The sequence below is a fragment of the Toxotes jaculatrix genome, chromosome 24, assembly GCF_017976425.1.
Source record: "Toxotes jaculatrix isolate fToxJac2 chromosome 24, fToxJac2.pri, whole genome shotgun sequence".
Taxonomy (NCBI): Eukaryota; Metazoa; Chordata; class Actinopteri; family Toxotidae; genus Toxotes; species Toxotes jaculatrix.
In genome coordinates, this window is record NC_054417.1 from 7,365,997 (window position 1) to 7,383,992 (window position 17,996).

At 44.2% G+C, this 17,996-nt stretch overlaps 1 protein-coding gene across 1 annotated transcript in view; it reads right to left on the minus strand.

The window, feature by feature from the left end:
• LOC121178113 (nck-associated protein 5-like) overlaps positions 1 to 17,450 on the minus strand; it is a 100,925-nt gene extending 83,475 nt beyond the window's left edge. The window contains exon 1 of the mRNA XM_041032633.1: positions 17,328 to 17,450. Coding sequence (XP_040888567.1) covers positions 17,328 to 17,405 — 78 coding nt within the window. The 5' untranslated portion in view covers positions 17,406 to 17,450. The remainder of the gene's footprint in view (positions 1 to 17,327) is intronic.
• Positions 17,451 to 17,996: the final 546 nt, after the last annotated feature.

The following is a 17,996-nucleotide window of genomic DNA, read 5'->3' on the forward strand; positions in this document are numbered from 1 at the left end:
GTTGTGACTCGATGCTGTCAGATCGGTGCGGTCTAGGTTCAAGACTAATTAATTAGATGTTAGCTTGACAGCTCATGACGCATCTCCTGGGTAAACGGCTATCTCAGTGGGACAGATGCTCTCCATTGATTTCTAGACACTCTGGTCATGTGCTCACTGAGTGTAATTAAATAATGGGGATTCCCATGAAGAGGTCACCGGGCCAGGAATCTCAGTCTGAGAGAAAAAAAGTACTAGTGTCTGTGAACCATTTATTTGTGCGCCCTCTGTTTAGACCATGAACCATAAAAGCTTCATTTTTTTGTGTGTATTTTATCCAGTGAATCCTTTTTTTTTTTTTTTTTTTTTTACAATGCATGCCCTTGAGCGTCTATTTTCTTTGCGGCTGTCGTAATTTCACTACTGTAATTAGTCACTGGCAAAAATAAAGCCCCTCTGTGAGACACAAACTGATGCTGTCCAAATAGAAACCACAGGAAATCGAAAAACAAACTCTGTGCCGTCGTTTCTGAACTTTTTTGAGAAGCCCTGTTGAGATTCAGTACGATGAAAATAAAGCACAAGCATGTCCATAAAAAGAAAAGCTTGGTCTATGAGGAAATGGGATTATTACAACAATACACAACGAGACACATTTCAGCGGAACCACACTGTGAATCTGAAACCCGTATACTGCAACCAAAAACAGAAACATAACAAACAACAGCCTCAAAAAATGGCCTCCTCTCTGACACAGTCTCCAGTCTATTGTGTATTCACAATCCTTTATTGATTTTTCAGACATATACAATTAAAAAGTTTCACACACACTGAACTTTTAATCATTTGTCTGGAGTACAGTTCAGACTGATTCTGACCTCCCTGTGACCCACCTTTGGGGCCTGACCAGACTTAGAGTACTTCTGCTATCACTGCATGGGCTTTTTTAACCTGTGGCCTTGAGAGCAAACTCGCAATAGGCCAGATGTTCACAAGTACAAGCTGCTGGTCTAAGTACAGCACATGCAGCTGTTTTGTCTCCTCACTCCTCCTGGGGTGCAGCTTTCCTGCTGCTGCTTCTGAAGCAATTATCGCACTTAATCTCACATCTGAGACTCCCACTCGAAGAAACCCATCACCAGCAGCTTTCCCCCCCGATGCCAGCAGAACATGGCAAAGGCCCAGACTTCCTGCCGAGTCGCCAGTCAAGGGCACTCTGGGTGACCATTAGGCAAGCAGGGCCGACGCCAAAGCACGACAACAGATCGATGCGTAACAGCATGGTGCCGCATTTTCCAATTTCTCTCACAATTTCTCTCACACTCTGCAGTTTTTCCACAAAAATGACCACAAAGAAACATCTTTCATCTCTTTATCCATCACTGTCGTCATTAATTTTGACTTAACCAGTGTGACAAATCTTCCATGTTTGGAAAGCAACCAATTACAGTGTCTAACAACAGTGGCCTGAAGCCATCTGCTAGTCTCAAAGTTTGACAGCACGCAGCCAGAATGCCGCTCACACCCAAGCTGAAAGCCCTCAGCTAAGCTTCCCATAGTTAAATTTACTGTTGGCCCCAACAGCAGTTAATCAATAGCGAAAACCATGGCTAATGATCACATTCATGTTTCTCTTTTGAATTCGTCCTAAGAGGGTGGGTGGATGTGGTGAATTTGGAAGCTGTGAAATATGCTTTGCAGAGGAAAAAAATATCAGAGATGTGGTGTTCAGCAGTAGCAGGAAGGTCTTGTGCATTATTAAATACAAAATGAAGTTGTCTGAACAATTCTGCAAAACAAAAAAAGAAAAATATTCAAGAAATGAGTGACTTTTTCTCTAGCATTCAGAAAACCTGTCTGAGGTGAAATGTCTGTCTGCCAAAGAGCCATTAGCAACATGATCCTGTAATGATTACGGCTGCCGCACAAAGGTGTACTTTTTTCATGAAAGCCCCATGTCAGGGGAAATATTTACAGGCCACATCAGACGTGAAGTAAAGCTGCCTAAGTCTGTGTTGTCATCACGTAGACCTCCGCTAATGACAGGGCACTGAAATAATCCTCAGCACACATGGAGGAATGCAGAGAATGCGGCATGCTTGTTGTCATGTGAAACGGGAGGGTATTTAAAGCGGAGATTTAAAGCATGACTCATGTATGTAACGCCGCGTGTTATATCTTCAGCCAGGCATTATTCCTGACGGTTTTACGGCGTGAGTGAAAGCTGCACGGTTCCCAGGAGGCCCAGGTACTCACGTGTGGACTGAAAAAAAATAAAATAAAATGAATTTACTGACCTTGCCAGAGGCATATTTCTCAGGACCAGTACTCTTTCGACTGCAATGCAGCCCAACAATTCCTTACAGAGGTTAAAATGTCCAAAGAGCTGTAAGCTCATAAGGAGAGTGTAATCACCTCCAACGTATACTAAATCATAAAGAGGTTTTAAACCAATGCGAATATTCGTGTGTGTTTTTTTTGGCAGCAAGACGACATGCACTTACAGAACAGACCCTCAGGAGACTTTGTGGTGAAGTAAGTTGAATTACTTGGGTTTTTAATCGACTGCTACATGTAAGGTGACATATTACTAATATTTAGTTTCTTGTGTTCTGTGTCTTTAAATTTCAGTTATGTGGGAGTAAATACACTTCTTGCTTCTGAAACTGAATTTGGAACATTCAAAATCCATTTTTAGGTGTTAGATTTAGGACGCAGCTACTCAATGTGCATATGTAGCTGCACATGAAACTCACAATAAAATTTAAAAGCAAATATTGGACACAATGTTGATTTTTATTGTTATAATTTGAACAGGGGCTAAGCTTGGGTTAAGCTGGTAGGTAATGTATTTGCTGATGTTCCTGCTCTTTGACCGCAGGTTCTCAGTAATGTTTATCCGGCCGTGTTTACTTATGTGTGTGAGGGCGTTTGGTGAGGAGGCACTCGGTAGATGGGAGCGCCCCCGCCTTGAGAGCGGCTTGAGTCCCCTCCAACTGCTCGTGTGCCTTTCTGAAATTTTAAAACATGAGCGCCGTCCCCCACTGCTTTGGCGATGAGGAGCGGAGAGGAGAAATAAAAAAAAAAAGAAAAAACAACACACTTATGGTTAAAACCACACAAACATGCAGTCAGACAGACTGACTGACTGACACACAAACCCAATGCAGTCTGTTTAAGATTAATGGCCCAGATTTTTCAGTAATAAAACATCAGATGTATTTTTCATCCATATGAGGCTCGCTAGCACGCTCTGCTCTTTCACACATTCTTGAAGATTAGGAGGGATGGAATCACATCCTAGACGAGCGTCTGGTTCTTATATAGACCTTTTTGGAGTTGACTGGAAAAAATAAATAAACCTAAAGCTAGATAAAACTCTGACCCAGCTGCTGCAGAGGTCAGCGTGCATTCCTTGAAGTCCTTGCCGCGATGAGTTCTCTCCACCACCTTGATGTGTCTGCAGATCAGAGGGACTCGGGCTGGCGTTACAGATAAGACACCTTGTAGAGGCCTGCAGCTCTGCAGTGCGCTCTGGGAATAAGACCCTGCCAAAGACAAGGTCACAACCTCTACCCTCTCCATCCCTGCACCCCAACCTGCCGCATCAACCTATCTCTGAGCTTCACACAGACTGATGACATGCCAGCGTGGCCTCTAGGACTGTAAAAGGAACTGCAAACCATGAGACGCAGGTTTGACGGAAAGCTGAGCTCCCATATGGGCTACTGCAAGCCAAAGGTTATGCCAATGGAATGCAGGATTTCTTTCTGGCTGTATTTTTATGGCACACTTGAGAATGAATCATGACAGTGACTTGTGAAATTGTGGGGAGATATACCACATCTGATATGACTGTTAGCCTTGGCCGAACGCCAAAGGTACAGCTGGGTTTGCTGCCAAATACTCCTGCCATCCGATACTGCAAAGTTTATGTGTACAACATTAGCAAAGATGTAAAGAGCAAATGTAATCAGTATCATTGAAAACCTATTCTGATGTGCCACATAATTCATAATGACTGTGATCCTATCGAAGTGAGCTAATGAACTAATCAGTATGACTGATGGCCTCTGTGTGCAGATTTCTAGAAATCTGCCGCTGCTTATATCAGGTCTCTGCCTATCAGCTGGCCTTGGTTACATTCATTAGTCTTATCAGCATGTTTTGAGGCTCTGTGCTGATGATCCTTCATTCAGAGATTGTTACTCACATCCCCAATGACCCGGTGTCATAATATCAGCCCAGCCATCGGGCTCTCATATCCTCAGACCCTGATAACTCCACTGATAGCCCTGCCTTTTATCAATAGAGAGCGCAGCTACTCGGGTTAATACGTGTTATTTTTCATGTGGGAAAAAACGCTACTGAGATCTGTGCCCTGTCAGCTTTATCTGTAAGAGACGATTCAGACGTGATCCTAGATGTTTTTATCAAGCTGCAGACACGTAGAGAAGGACGACTGTTTCCTGGATCACAACGATTTGATTAATTCAGAAGGGAAATTGCTGATTCTTGAGAAGACAGAATAAAGATATAGACGTCTAAAGGGCAAAGACAAGTTCATGACCCTTACTCTCTGTGGCTACACCGCTCTTCCCAGACATCACCTTTAAGTGTGTGGAGGTCGGTGCAGTGGAGGGGCATGAACTTCCACACAGGTATGATATGGTCGGCAGAAGTAATGCCGACCATATCAAAAATTGAATTAAAAAAAAAAAAAAAAAAAAAAAAAAAAATATATATATATATATATATATATATATATATATATATAGTGGAAAGAGAGCATCTTTAAAAAGTTAGCACCGAACGTAGCCCACAGTAGCAGCATCTCTCATCTCTCAGTTTATCTATCACTCCTTTTTAAACAAAAACAATCAAATCACGCTCTCACTACCTCGCAGTTAATGAACCTTCACTCAACAAATGATGCTGAAACTGAGCTGAGCACTGTACTGCCTAATTTCACCTAGAACCTCAACGACTGTAAAGTTGTGGAGCCTCACACAGTAGCCTCATTGAGCTGAGGACATTTGTGTAACAAATGCCTCCAGTGAGCAGGATATTCTTCATCTGCCTACCTGCCCCAAATGGAGGAGTGTCAGGGAATATGGATTACTTGAGATACAAAAGGGAGCCTGTTCATCATCCAGGGTGAGTTTCAGCAGTTTGGGTTATCTGATGTGCTTCCTCCAGCAGCACCTACGGTACAGCCCAGCCCAAACATCAACACCTCGCCACCGTCAGGAATCCAAATCCCCGAAGATTATCTTTCCAAACATTAAGATACGTCCAACACTCAAATAACCCTCCGTCTGTTTGGGCTCCTCCTCTGCTCTTTGGGTTTGACAGAGCGGGCCATTCATGCCTGTTGGGAACAGTGGCAAAGCTGTTCCCGGCGCAAATCTCACAGGGGAAGAGCTGAAAAAGTAGCCGGGGAATGAAATGCATCGGATCTGACATCGGCATTTGATCACTTCCACAGAGCTACCTGTGTGGACGAGCACGTGAAGGCATCACAGACCTGTTCAAGTTCGTGCATGCGTGAGCATTTTCGAGTTTGTGTGTTTTTACTGAATCTTTGAATCAAGACAAGTTGTGCTGCTTTTTATACCCAAGCAGTGCAAATATGGGTGACAGAAGCTCACATTTCAAAATAAAAGCAGCTAAAATTATTCAGTGAACAGAAGGAAGTAGAAGTTAGCATACTCTTCCTCATCCTACTTCATTTTACTGTAATAAAGGCTTGTTTGACTGAGCCATGTTAATGCTGGTCATCCAGTACATTAAACTTTGTATTATTTCTCATGTACATTACTTTTTTTCCAGCTTTGATTTCCCTCCATCTGTCTCTCTGTTTCCTTTGTCTCTTTCCTTTCTCTTTTGCTCCCAGCTTCAATTTTAAATCTCCAAAAACACACATCAGGGAGGAGCAGTCGAGGAATGCAGCTTTTAGAAATAAAAACAAATACACAGTGTGTCCACACTGGTACTGATGTTTCCAGACAGGACGGGAATCTAGGAAACAGTTAGCGCACAGGGGGTAGAAATCTGCTGTGCGCCTGTGCCCAGATTTTACAAGCCTGGAGGTTGCACGGTTTTATTATCATCTGGGGGCCAATATTCAGCCAGGTGTACTTGGAGAGGGAGGGAGATTGGCGTTGACAGAAATGAAAAGGAAACCCGGACCTGGCAACCCCCTGAAAGAGCAGAGGGAAAACAGAGAGGCTGCTGTACGAGAGAGAGAGAGAGAAACAGAAATCATCAGAGAGGTTAGAGAGACAAACACAACAGGGAGAGGGAAGCCATCAAAAACTGGAAAAAAGATAAATCCTCAGCTGGTGAAGAGAGACTATAAAGAGACACAACTACGAGGATGAAAGAAACAGGTTTCAGCATTTTAACATCATGATTTTGACTTTGCAAACCACAATGTAATTGTCGCTTACAGTTTGGAGAATTTCCTAACATTTGTTACTACAATTACATAATTTGCTGTTAATGCCCCATGGATTTTTGTGATGAGGATGTATTTTGGTTCCAAAAGAAAGGATTAACCAGTGGATGTGGAGGTCAACTGATCGCTCTGATATACAAAAGCAGGTTTATGACTTTATGAGTTTATATTTACCAAAACATTGCATTCAGTTTGTTGAAATTCTCCTTCCCATTTCCAAATCTTGGTTTTCCCATCCAGAACTGAGCCTCACATTTCCCTTTAACTGACTGACAAAGTAGCCAAGTGTTTTTAATTATGCAAAACACATCAACAGTATCTGTAACACACTGTGGATGTTGTCAGTGATTCGATCCAAACATCACTCAGCCCTGAACCAAAGGAAAGTGAAAAAGAGAAAGCACTTTGAAAAGAGACAAAGAGCATGAGAGAATGAGAGAAACTCTTTGGAAAGTGACAGGGGAAGGGGCCGATCAGAGCAGAGGGCTGATGCTAAACAGATGTTGGTTGGTTCACAAGGGGAAGTCGGGCTTCTGTTTATGCAGGCTTTGACAGACAGGCGCCACACCTAACCAAGCCACACTGTAGCACAAGCGAGAACAGAGAAGGTTGATCAAGTAGCAGTGACTGTGATTCTTCACGGGAAATTAGGCACATTATAGATCGAGCAAGAGCCCTCAAGAGGATCCACTCAGCATTCTCTGCACTTGCACTTCTCACCTCTTCTCATTACACTTTAACTGTATTCTTTGTGTCATCATGTCGGCTGTGCTTACTTTACACTATGCTTTAGTAGTTTTGTTCCAGCTTTCTGCAGGCCCAGAATTACACTCAGATACTGTAGAAATTTATGCTCTCACCAAAAAAACATGAAAAGATACCTGAAATGACTCGACTCACAGAGCGGAGCTTGTTTTATGGCCTTAACTGATGACACCGAGTCAAATTCAAAAAGTAAAAATAACAAAAAAAATTCAACAAAGCATTACCTGCTCTGCTAAAGTTCAGCTGAGAGGACAAGAGAGGATAACATCCCAGGTAACCACAAACACAACAAAGTCTCTTCAGCAACAATCTCGTGACCTCCAAACGTGTGTTTTTACAGAGATATTTCTTGCCGGGGACACTTTGTCTGATCCCCTGACATTTCGCATGCATTAGCTTCAGGCCTCAGCTTTATCACAGCTTCTCCTCTATTTAATCCAGAGGCTGATTTATTGACGGGGCCCGTCTGCACGTTGAGTCGCCCGAGCCAGGTGCCAGGCAGATGTCGAGGCAAACGAGCAGGCAAAGCATTGCATTCCTGCTCGAGAAAGCATTAATGTCAGCTTCTGATTTTCTTTTCTCTCGGTCTTCCTGCCCCGGGATAGAGAACGAAGATTGCCCCTGCAGGCATGCAAGGAACCATAACCGGGGAAATGGTAATGTGACAAGAGGACGCTGTTTGTTTGCGCTCCTGTCATCCCCAAACCCACCTGTGCCACTCATGCTTATCAGATCCACATTTCCTATCTAACCTGACAGTGACAGAGAGCGGATCAAGCTACAGTGTGATGATTTTTAAAGGGGGGAGGGAAGATGAAGTAGAAGAATAATAATGAGAAATGTGAAAAGAGATGGGTTGTGGTGACTTTTGACCTCTACTGCAGGACTCGGTGCAATGATTATACCCGTGGTCATGAATTATTTCTGTGGCGATGCGGAGGGGATGATCTGCGTGTTTCCTCTCGGCATGTCTTCGCAGACAGACTGTGGGGGTGGCAGAAGCCTCAGGGTTAACAAAACAGGCTTGTGGCCAAGAGGTTGCCTCTTTGAATCTGACGGCTAACGAGAAAAAATGTTCATGGGGGAAGTGAATGAGTAATGCACACATTTCCCTAAAAAGATAAGTGCCCCTGACCAACACAGTCAAACACTGAAGGTGTCCACTAGCCAACATTACAAGACTGCAGCAGTCCGGGCGTGGGTGGTGTAAATCTAGGTAACCCCCAGCCCTGAGGCATTGCTGTAAATAAGAATAACCTCAGTGAACTTGCCTTGTTAAATAATACATGTTAGACAGTGCTTTGTTTGGTGCATGTTTACCCAAGCATACTGCTTCTGATGGGAAAAAAAACAGAGAACATATGATGATCAAAGATGCTTAAACAGTCTAAAAAACATATTTTCATCCTCCCCTGAAATTGTATCTAGTCATGGTGATAGTTGTGGTTTTACTGGCTCAGAAAATCAGCATTTGCTACATAAAAGTCACAAGTTTTGATAAATCATCATCCAAGAAAGTGCAAAGCCCACTTCATTCAAACTGTGATTTCTTGCAACCTAAACTTGCAATCTGCATGTAAGCAGCGCTCACAAACTGATGACGTGAAGCAGGCCTGCATATAGCAGAGAACCCCCAACGCTCGCAGAAAGTTTTTCTGTTCTTATATTTCAGTTTCCATGTCAGGGCGGTGATTTTGGCTTGAAGAGATCATCTGCACCCTACTTCTGCTGCATCCATTTCATAGGTTAATGTGAACAAAGACCTCTCAGTGCAGCAGCTCACCGCACTCCGTCAAGTGATCTGAAAGAGGAATGAGAGTCCAATAATTCAGCAGCATAAAATATTTAAATCAACCATCATCTGCTTTTGAAAGGCATTATCGCTGCCTATTTCAGGGGAGAGGGGAGAGGGGGGGGGCTTTTTACAGTCAGAGCTCATCCAGGTTGGGAAGGAATTTCAATATGAATCTGGGGCCAACCACACACTGTATTTACACAGTTAATGGCACTAAATCCTTGTTATCATCTCGAGTGGAGACTTATTTTTAGCAGCCATATTTGTTTTATTTCTTCCAGATGGGAGCTGGGGAAGAATTTGACATCCCCTCTGTTCCTCATTAAGCTCCTCAGACGGGGTGACATCAGTGGACTTGAATACTCTCTTGTCCCGAGATCGAAACACATTGGATTTCTCTGTGTTTTGAAAAAGGGTGTCAAAGGTCTGTGTGATAAATAAATTAAATTCATCGCTATCATAACTGACCCTGCTAACAGGAAGCTGAATTCAAATATTATTTATTTGCTTTAAAACGTCTATCTCTGGACTTCATATCCTGAGACATTTCAACACTTTAACTCTCAGATATATTTTGGGATCAGAGTGTGATAGCTGGGATACTGTGGGAAAATGTCGCAGTGCAAGGACCTGAATCTGCTTTGCTTAGGCCAGCTATTTGCTCTTACAATAACAACACTGTTCTATCATTATTATTTGTTTATTCAGCTAACCCTCTTTATCTGGGGCAGCCCCCCTTTGAGCCAATGCTCTTGCATTCTCTGAACGCTCTGGAAGCCATTTCTCAACCGGAGGCCTCAAACAGGCTGATTGAAGTGAGGTAGCGGCTTCATTACAATAGCTCACCCATCAGATGCCCCTCTAAACCCTGAAAGCATTACCTTCAGCATGAGCTGTTTGCCATAGCATTATATAGAACATGCTAGAGCGTTCTGCATTGTTCCCCTTGTAGGTCAGAAGTTGGACTGGCCACACTGGTTGTGTTATTTATGGAGGTGAACAGACGAGATGTTCTACTCCATGGCAGGAGAAGAATATGACTGTAACATGCACAAGTCGAATCCAGTACTGAAACAATTAATTAATTGGTTTAGGGACAGAAAATTAATTATTTATTCTAAAATTTGTCAAACATTAATTTGCTTTCAGGGCAGGGTAAGATGAGGCTCATTGCTTCATATTTACCATGCAAGAAAGGAGACTGGTAACGATCTCCTCATCAATCTTCTCAGCAAGAAAACAATTAAGCGTATTTCCCAAATTGTCAAACTTTTTCTGTACTGGTTTGTTGTGTGTCAGAGGTTAATGTCTGATCACACTGTTAGTGCAGTGAGGCCTGAAAGGGACTGGCTAAATCCATCCGATTGGAAGCCTGATGAGAAAATGAAGAGCTTTCACCATCGCCTCATTTCAGCATCCTCTCTGAGTACTTGCTGTGCATAAGAGGTCCATTTACAGTGAAATGTATCCTGAGACCATTCATATGCTTTCCCGGTTCCCGGTGTACCTGGAGTCAAGACATGTGAGCCGTAGGGGGATGTGGGTCAGGGGGAGAAAGGCTTAATAATGCACTAATTCAGCTGGTTGGACTGGAGTCTCACAGCACCCTCTTCAGTGCTGCGTGAGACAGAGGAAGGGTGGAGAAGACAGAAAATCCAACCAGGAAATTCCTCCAAAATAACGCTTGTTTGTATGTGAATGAACTGGAGAGGCAGGGATGTATTGCATTATTTAACAAAGAATAAATACGGGCCATTTTCTGCAAAATTAGAATAATCCCAAAGAAATGAATTTAATGAAATAATCACAGGAATCTTGTTTGCTCTGCATAATTTCACGTGTGGAAATCTACTGGCTCCTCCAGCTGTTGTGCCAGATGGATGTAGGGTCGTGGCTCGATAGCCCGCTGGCTGCGACGGGTCCCCACAATAGCCCCTCAGTGACCGCTGTGACCACACACAAAGGCACTGACCACCGACACCGCAGACAACCAGCCCTGAGGGTCAAACGGTCCTGTGCAAAGCATCCCTCATTCAATCCCGCTCACCTGAGGCTCAGCCCGCCTCATAAAACCCCAATCACTGCTCTGATGTCTGGCCGCGGAGAGAGAGAGAGGATCCCAGAAAATCATTGAGCGCCACAAGCACATCGCCATAAAGTTGAGTTATGGACTCGTGAAAGGCGTGCAGATCATATTATCTCTTTAGAAAGTGACTGAGACTCAATAATGTGAATGGCTCCAGCTAGCCGGATGACTCACACAGACAAATGTTACTACATGCAGATGATATTGATTCTTTTCGAGGATCTTACGAACAGCATGTCTTTTAATGACAAAGAGCCTGGCATCCAAATTACTTTCATCTCAGGAATCAATGATTGATTTTAAAGGCTGGAAAAGCACTGCAAAAAAATGTACATTAAGTCCTATCGACTGGTATGGGGTTTTCAATTATACTTCGCTGAAGATAGACTAAAAAGCAGGGATCATTTTATTCCTTTCTATTTAAATTAGTTGCAAAATCTCTCTTGTATCCGGTATCTTCCCTCAAGAGGTCAGAATTTGTTTCTAACTAAGGCAATCTTGTGTGGAGGAGGATAAAATGGCAGAAGAAGGATGAAACCAAGGGATTTTTTGCAGTGTATAATTGGATCCACAGAAATGGCCAATCTTCCAGCCACTGACTCCGTATAATGGTGCACCATCAAACAGCTCCTGCATGAATTTCCTTCTAATCATAGTAATGGCTCTGCTTTGCATCTCATGTTGATACTTGGCATTTGAGTTAATGTGGTGACAGTGGCCGTGTTTAAAGCCCTGAGATAACACAGCTGAATACCATGTGGAATTACAAGTTGCTTCAAAAAATGAAGCAGGTTTAATTTCTACCCTGCAGTGAGACGAGAAAACAGCCTATACTGTATTAGAAGGCAGGGAAGAGGTGATCACAGCCTACCTATCGGCCCTGACAGCACCCGACTCCTCAAATAGTGGGAGTGGCATGAAGGTCACTGCCTCCCGACTGCGAGGCTGCGGTTAAAGCGTAGCCAGCAGGCGGATGTGGTGAGCTGGACTGTGCTCAACTCTCTCTTCCCTCTCGCCGACTTTTAGCAGAACGGAGACAAGGCTAGTATCAGCCGCAAACGCTTCTGACAGAGCGCATTAGCCACGTCAGGCAAAATCAGGTTCCCTGCAAACAGCACCTTATTATAATGCGACGCACTGCAGCAGTTTGAGGCAAGGCAGATCTCTCTGCCTTTGTTGCATCCGTTCTGATGCTGTGTTTGCATATGAGCGGGTTCCAGTGCAGGATATTGTGGAGAAACATTTCAGGGAATGGCTCATACTATGAAAATAACCACTGGCCGTTTTCTTTACAACACGTCAGACAGAATTAAAACCATTTTCTCACGATGAGCAACACAGACACAGCTCCTGTTAACAGAACAGAGGCAGCACATAATAAATACACTGAATTTCCAACAAAGAAGCATTACACACAAGTTCAAACACTTGTGAAAACAGGTTAATCTGCCACAACTCGCATCAAGTGGGTAAAATTGGCCAAATAGTGCATTCTGGGAGAGATAATAGGAGCCCATCATGACACAGTAAACACAGACTTCCACATGAAGCTGCAGCCTTTCCCTCAGGGCTCCCACCCTGTGACACATCACACAGCCAGGCAGGTGATCTTTTGTTTGGGAGGGAGACGATGATGAAACATGCACACACTGAGTCCCAGGGTACGCACAATCGGGAACCGCACAGAGAAAAGCAGAAGAGACAGCACGCAGATGAACGAGGGTTTAAAACAAAAAGGGGAAAAAAAAAATGACAGACAACTGTGCTGCAGGCTTTTTCCCCAGTGTATAGACAATATACAGGAGCAGTGTTGTATTGTCTAGCTCTGCTGCTGAGAGCTGACAGGCCCTTTAAAGCTGCAGAGCTGTCTGTACTCAGGGGCTGTCATCAATAGAAAAGCACAGGGGGCCAGAGGACGGGCCGGTCAGGGCCGGGCCACTGCAGGGACACAACCAGCTGGAGCACCTGGTGTTCGGAGCTAACACACACACACACACACACACCAGTAATGATGCAAACGGGCACACATGCAAATAGCACACCGCACACATGTACGATGACCACACATGGTAGGAGGCACACATGAAGCCAGCCTGTTAAGCATATATTTGCTTACACATGGACAAGCACTGATAGTGTGTGTGAGTCCACATGGATGCACGTGTGCTACACATAACGCATACAAGTTTGTGCGATGTATTTATACATTTTCCATTCAGTATTGTGTAAACTCTTGACGCAGGTTTCACATCAGATTTTACTGACTGACACTATCGAGACTGCTCTGCCAAAGGAATTAGGCAACAGTGTTTTGAAGACATCTGATTTTCTATGAAAGGTCACGTTATCAGTTCATCGTATAAACGTGTGTGAGTGTGTGCACAATCATCCAAGAGGCGACCGCAATCTGACAGCTCTCCACAGATTTATGTGTAGCTGTTGGAAAGTGACGAATATTGAGCAACACGCGAAAGACAGATAAATAAAGACAGATCAGCCTCAACAATTGTACTTACAGCCGTTCTTAGGTCAATATATCTCTCTCTATCTGTCAGCAGTATTCGTAGCCAGTTTCCTGTAAGAGCGGCTTCTTTCTCATTAGTGGAAAACCAGCATTCAACAAAAAAACGACACCTCGCACTCTCTGCTGAGCAACACAACCTGCCCAGAAACCAATGCTGCGTATTCACCATAGCATGAGTAACAACATGACCTCAATATTTCAGAAATGTGTTTGTGTGTTTGTTTTGGGTGGTAGCCGTTGTTGTGGCGGGTGGTGGTTGAGGTGGTGGGAGGATAATCTATGCAAAGCTCTGAAGCTGTATTTCAGCTGCTGAAAGCCAATAAGGCGGTATCAAAATGAGGGCAGAGTTAATTAATCATCTCGGCTTCCTTTTCAGGGCCCTCCTGTGACTGTCCCGAGGGCCTGTGTGAGTGTGTTTTTTGTGTATGTGTGTGTGTGTGTGAGGGAGATGGCGAACACAAGGCAGGGAAGCAGGAGGGTGGTGCAGGTTGCAGCTGGGGGATATTAGCATAAAGTAATGTGAGCCAGCAGACTGCTGAGCTCCTGTAAGCCTGGTGCAAACCTCTCAGGAAAAAACAGGAAGCTACTGACACCTGCTTTATTCACTGACCACAGAGGGAAGGAGGGCAGACACTTAAAACAGCGTGGAAACTATATTAACTGCATGTTGCACTAAATTAAAAACAATAACAAGGCTAATCCTTGTTGGAATACAATCAGTGATTGTCTACAGAATGAGCAGAGTACTTTAACTGTCATAGTACAGTGTTTTTGCAGTTAGTTACAAGTTAAAAAAACAATGTACTTTTTTGTTTTGTACAAACAAGAAATGATGAATTACACACACAGACGGCCATGAATCAAAATGCAGCTCTGGATGCCACTGCCAGTTAAAGTTCACAGAGAGAAAGCAAAATATTTTGCCAAAGATTTAATACTAAAGATTCCAAGATCTTCCTCGAGCTGTCTCACCACCATCCATAATTAGTTATAATGTTTCGCAGCTGTGAGCAGCTCATCTCTTTCTCTGTGTGCGAGGCAATGTGGTACAACAACACAAACAAAAAACAAGCCTGTGTCCAAACCCCACTCCTTCGTTCATCCATCCATTATCTACACCGCCCATCCTCACAAACGAGCAGGAGCCAATCCCAGCAGACTTTTGGGCAAGAAGCAGGGTACATCCTGCACAGGTCGCCGGTCTATCACATACAGAGACACACATGCATCACATTCACTCAAGCACGGGTAGAACAAGCTTTTCTGTGTCTCCACACATCTGTCAGCAGTATCCCACACATCTGTCAGAAAGTGCCCGGCTGGCCTCGGGCAACCTGGACCTTCACAGCAAGAAGATCCTCGAATCCACGGCGCCAACGGCTGCACCACAATGCCGCCACGCCAAGTTTGACATAAATGCAAATTAGCTTTCTAGGGCAAGTTTGTGCATGTTGATTAATCTATTTACATCATAATGAAATGAATGGAAACCCATGAAGGGAGAAGTCAGTTTAAAAGGTTTTGGTATTATGGGTTAGAACATGCAGAACCACCTGTGTGGTCTTCTTAAGAAGAGATTTATTTCACAGTGACTACAGTGGATGACTAAGACAGGAGTAGAGACTGTGGCTTTGGCCTTCTCTACTTTTTTTTTTTTTTGACTATGGCCGTAAGCAGGTTGAGAAGGCTTTTATTTTGGCAGTACTGACTTGGCTAGCTGAGGATGATAAAGTAAAAGCACTCCTGGACTATTAAGGTGGTTTGAATGCCACAGAAAGTCCACATTCGCTTGTGGCCTCGGTGCACATAACGCTTTCATTCCATTCACAGTAAAAGCTATGTTAACAGGAAAGAGTCTCTTGTAGCCCTGACAAAGCTTTATTTTGATTGAGCCTTTGAGTGCAGCCTCAGTACAGACCTGCAGCACAAAAATATGATGGACAGTGCAGAACGTCACCCATAATGCCAAAATTCATTCCACAATACATTACAGTGAAAAGGAAATAAAGGAAAAAAAATCCCATGCTGTATTTTTGCTGCACAGAAGACTTTCAGGCTGGAAAAAGGCTCAGTGGGTCAGTGTGTGAGTGTGAGTGTGTGTGTGTGTGTGGAGGTTTGGGGTTGTTGGGGGGGGATTTCTAAACGGAGCAGAGGGAGCGATCTGGGCACGAGGAGGAGCGAGAGAGTGAAATAGGATGGAAAAATGCAATCACGCATCCCGGGCCTCTCCAGCTCCTCGTCGTGTGTTTCTTCCCCCTCCCTCCTCCTCCTCCTCCTCAACGAGCCATTAGTCACTATCCAGCCCCTGTTAATGTAATTAGATAAAGGATATATGGAGTCTCGGAGCTCGGCGGAGACATTTGTCTGCATAATTGTGTCCATGCGGTGGCAGAAGCTAAGAACCCCTGGATTTCCACAAAACACCTCCGGCTCAATAATTCAGAAGACATGGAGAGAAGAGTTGAAGAAGGATGTAGAGAAACATTTGGAGAATGAAAGATAGAGATGAAAAAGAGGAAAATCCTCCCTGAAATAATCCATTTTCTTTCTTTCTGTCTTTTTTTGAATCTTTTGCTGTTTCCAGAAGCACACAAATCACTTTTTCTTGCCAACCCCTTCAGTTGTACCCTCTCTGAAAAATAAAAACACTCTAACAAACTGAGAAGTCAGGGATCAAAGCACTGAAAACCATCCACAAACCTAGGTGATATTTTTAGATCTGTCTGTTGCCAACATACAGTACATACTGCACATTATGGCAGCCTACTAATAAACTGTGAAATGTCACAATCCATCTAAACCACTCGGGGTAAATATGTACAGATGGCAGGCAGGTCCCCCGATTCCAATCGGAAACGTGAAACGAGCTCGATTCTCGCTTGTAATTAGCAAGAGTCGCAGCCTGTCGGGCAGTGACCTACATATGGAACATGGTGAGATCGCACACACTCTAGATTCACCACACACAGACAAGAACTCTGACATTCCTATACAGTTGAGAGGCATGACGACATATAGCGGCAGAGCGAAAAGCAAAGCCAAGGCTCGGAAAAATGATTATTTACCCTATAAATTTATCAGCAGATTCATTTTTTCAATAATAAATCATTTAGACTAGAAAATAGTGGTAATGCACAAGTTGATGTCTTACATTGTTTTGTGCAACCAACAATCAAAAACTAAAAGATATTCAAATTACAGAAAAGCAGCAAATACTCACACTTCAGAAGCTGGAAGCCTTCCACAGTTAATCAGCTGTCAGACCTGCTGACCATTAATGCTGGAGTCAACTATTTGGTGCAGCACAACATAAACATGAAATCAAACAACTAATTAAACAGTCTATATGTCATACACACAACCACACCACACACAACCACAGACAGATACACATGCAACACAAAGTGTGAATACCGCATGCACACACCAAATACAGACTTGCACTACACTTGCTCCCTGCACCTACCCCCCTAACCCCCACCCCTCTGCCCTGCACCTCTAACCTTGGGCAATTCCTGTCTCCTGTCTGGGGCACAAGCAATGTAGGTGGTTGTGGATTTGGGCGGACTGGAGGGCAGGATGTTAGCCTGATTATCGCCCAGTCAGACCTACTTCCAGCTCCAGACAGCCTGCCTCCTGCCCCAGATACCTCCTCGGCGGATGGAGGGCTGGAAGGGATGGAGGAACTGGAGAGGGGAACGTATGGACCGAGACTCACCGCGAGCAGCTCCAGCAGGGGGACGTTTTGGATCCTCCCACAGAGTGACACGACGGCGTAGTCCGTGAACTGGCTCATCCCGCGTCTGCTTGTTCTTGCCTGCTCGCCCTCCGTTCCTTCCGCTTCGTTCCACACTTCTGCCCTAGCTGCCTTGCTGCGACTCAGCTGCTGCCTGCCACTGGGTGTATGTGTGTGTTTGAGTTTGGCGGTGTGTGTGTGTGTGTGTGTACGTTGGGATGATGATGCAGCAGGCAGTCGTGCAGCCTTGGCAGCAAAGTGCCTCGTCTGAATTCCCGTCTCTACTCAGCAAGGCCACATCAGCTCTTGTCAATATTTAAACAGCAAGTCGAATCCGATTAAATCACCTGGGCAAGACCAAGTGTGGTTTGCTGCCCAGGAGAGAGTGCATGTGTGTGTTTTTGTATGTGTGTGTGTGAAGCAGTGAATGGCCTGTATTTGTGCATGCCTGTAAAGACATAAAACATTAACATGTCAGCAAAGTGGGCTAATTCAGACTCCACGTTGGCTGTTTCTTCTCTTTCTGTAACTCTAGCTTCTGTTCAGAACTCACACTCAGTCACGATGTGGCTCCTCAACACTTGCCGCTTCACTATTGCTTCTGCTGCTGCTGCTGCCACTCGCCGAGGCTCAGATCTAAGGCAATGCAAA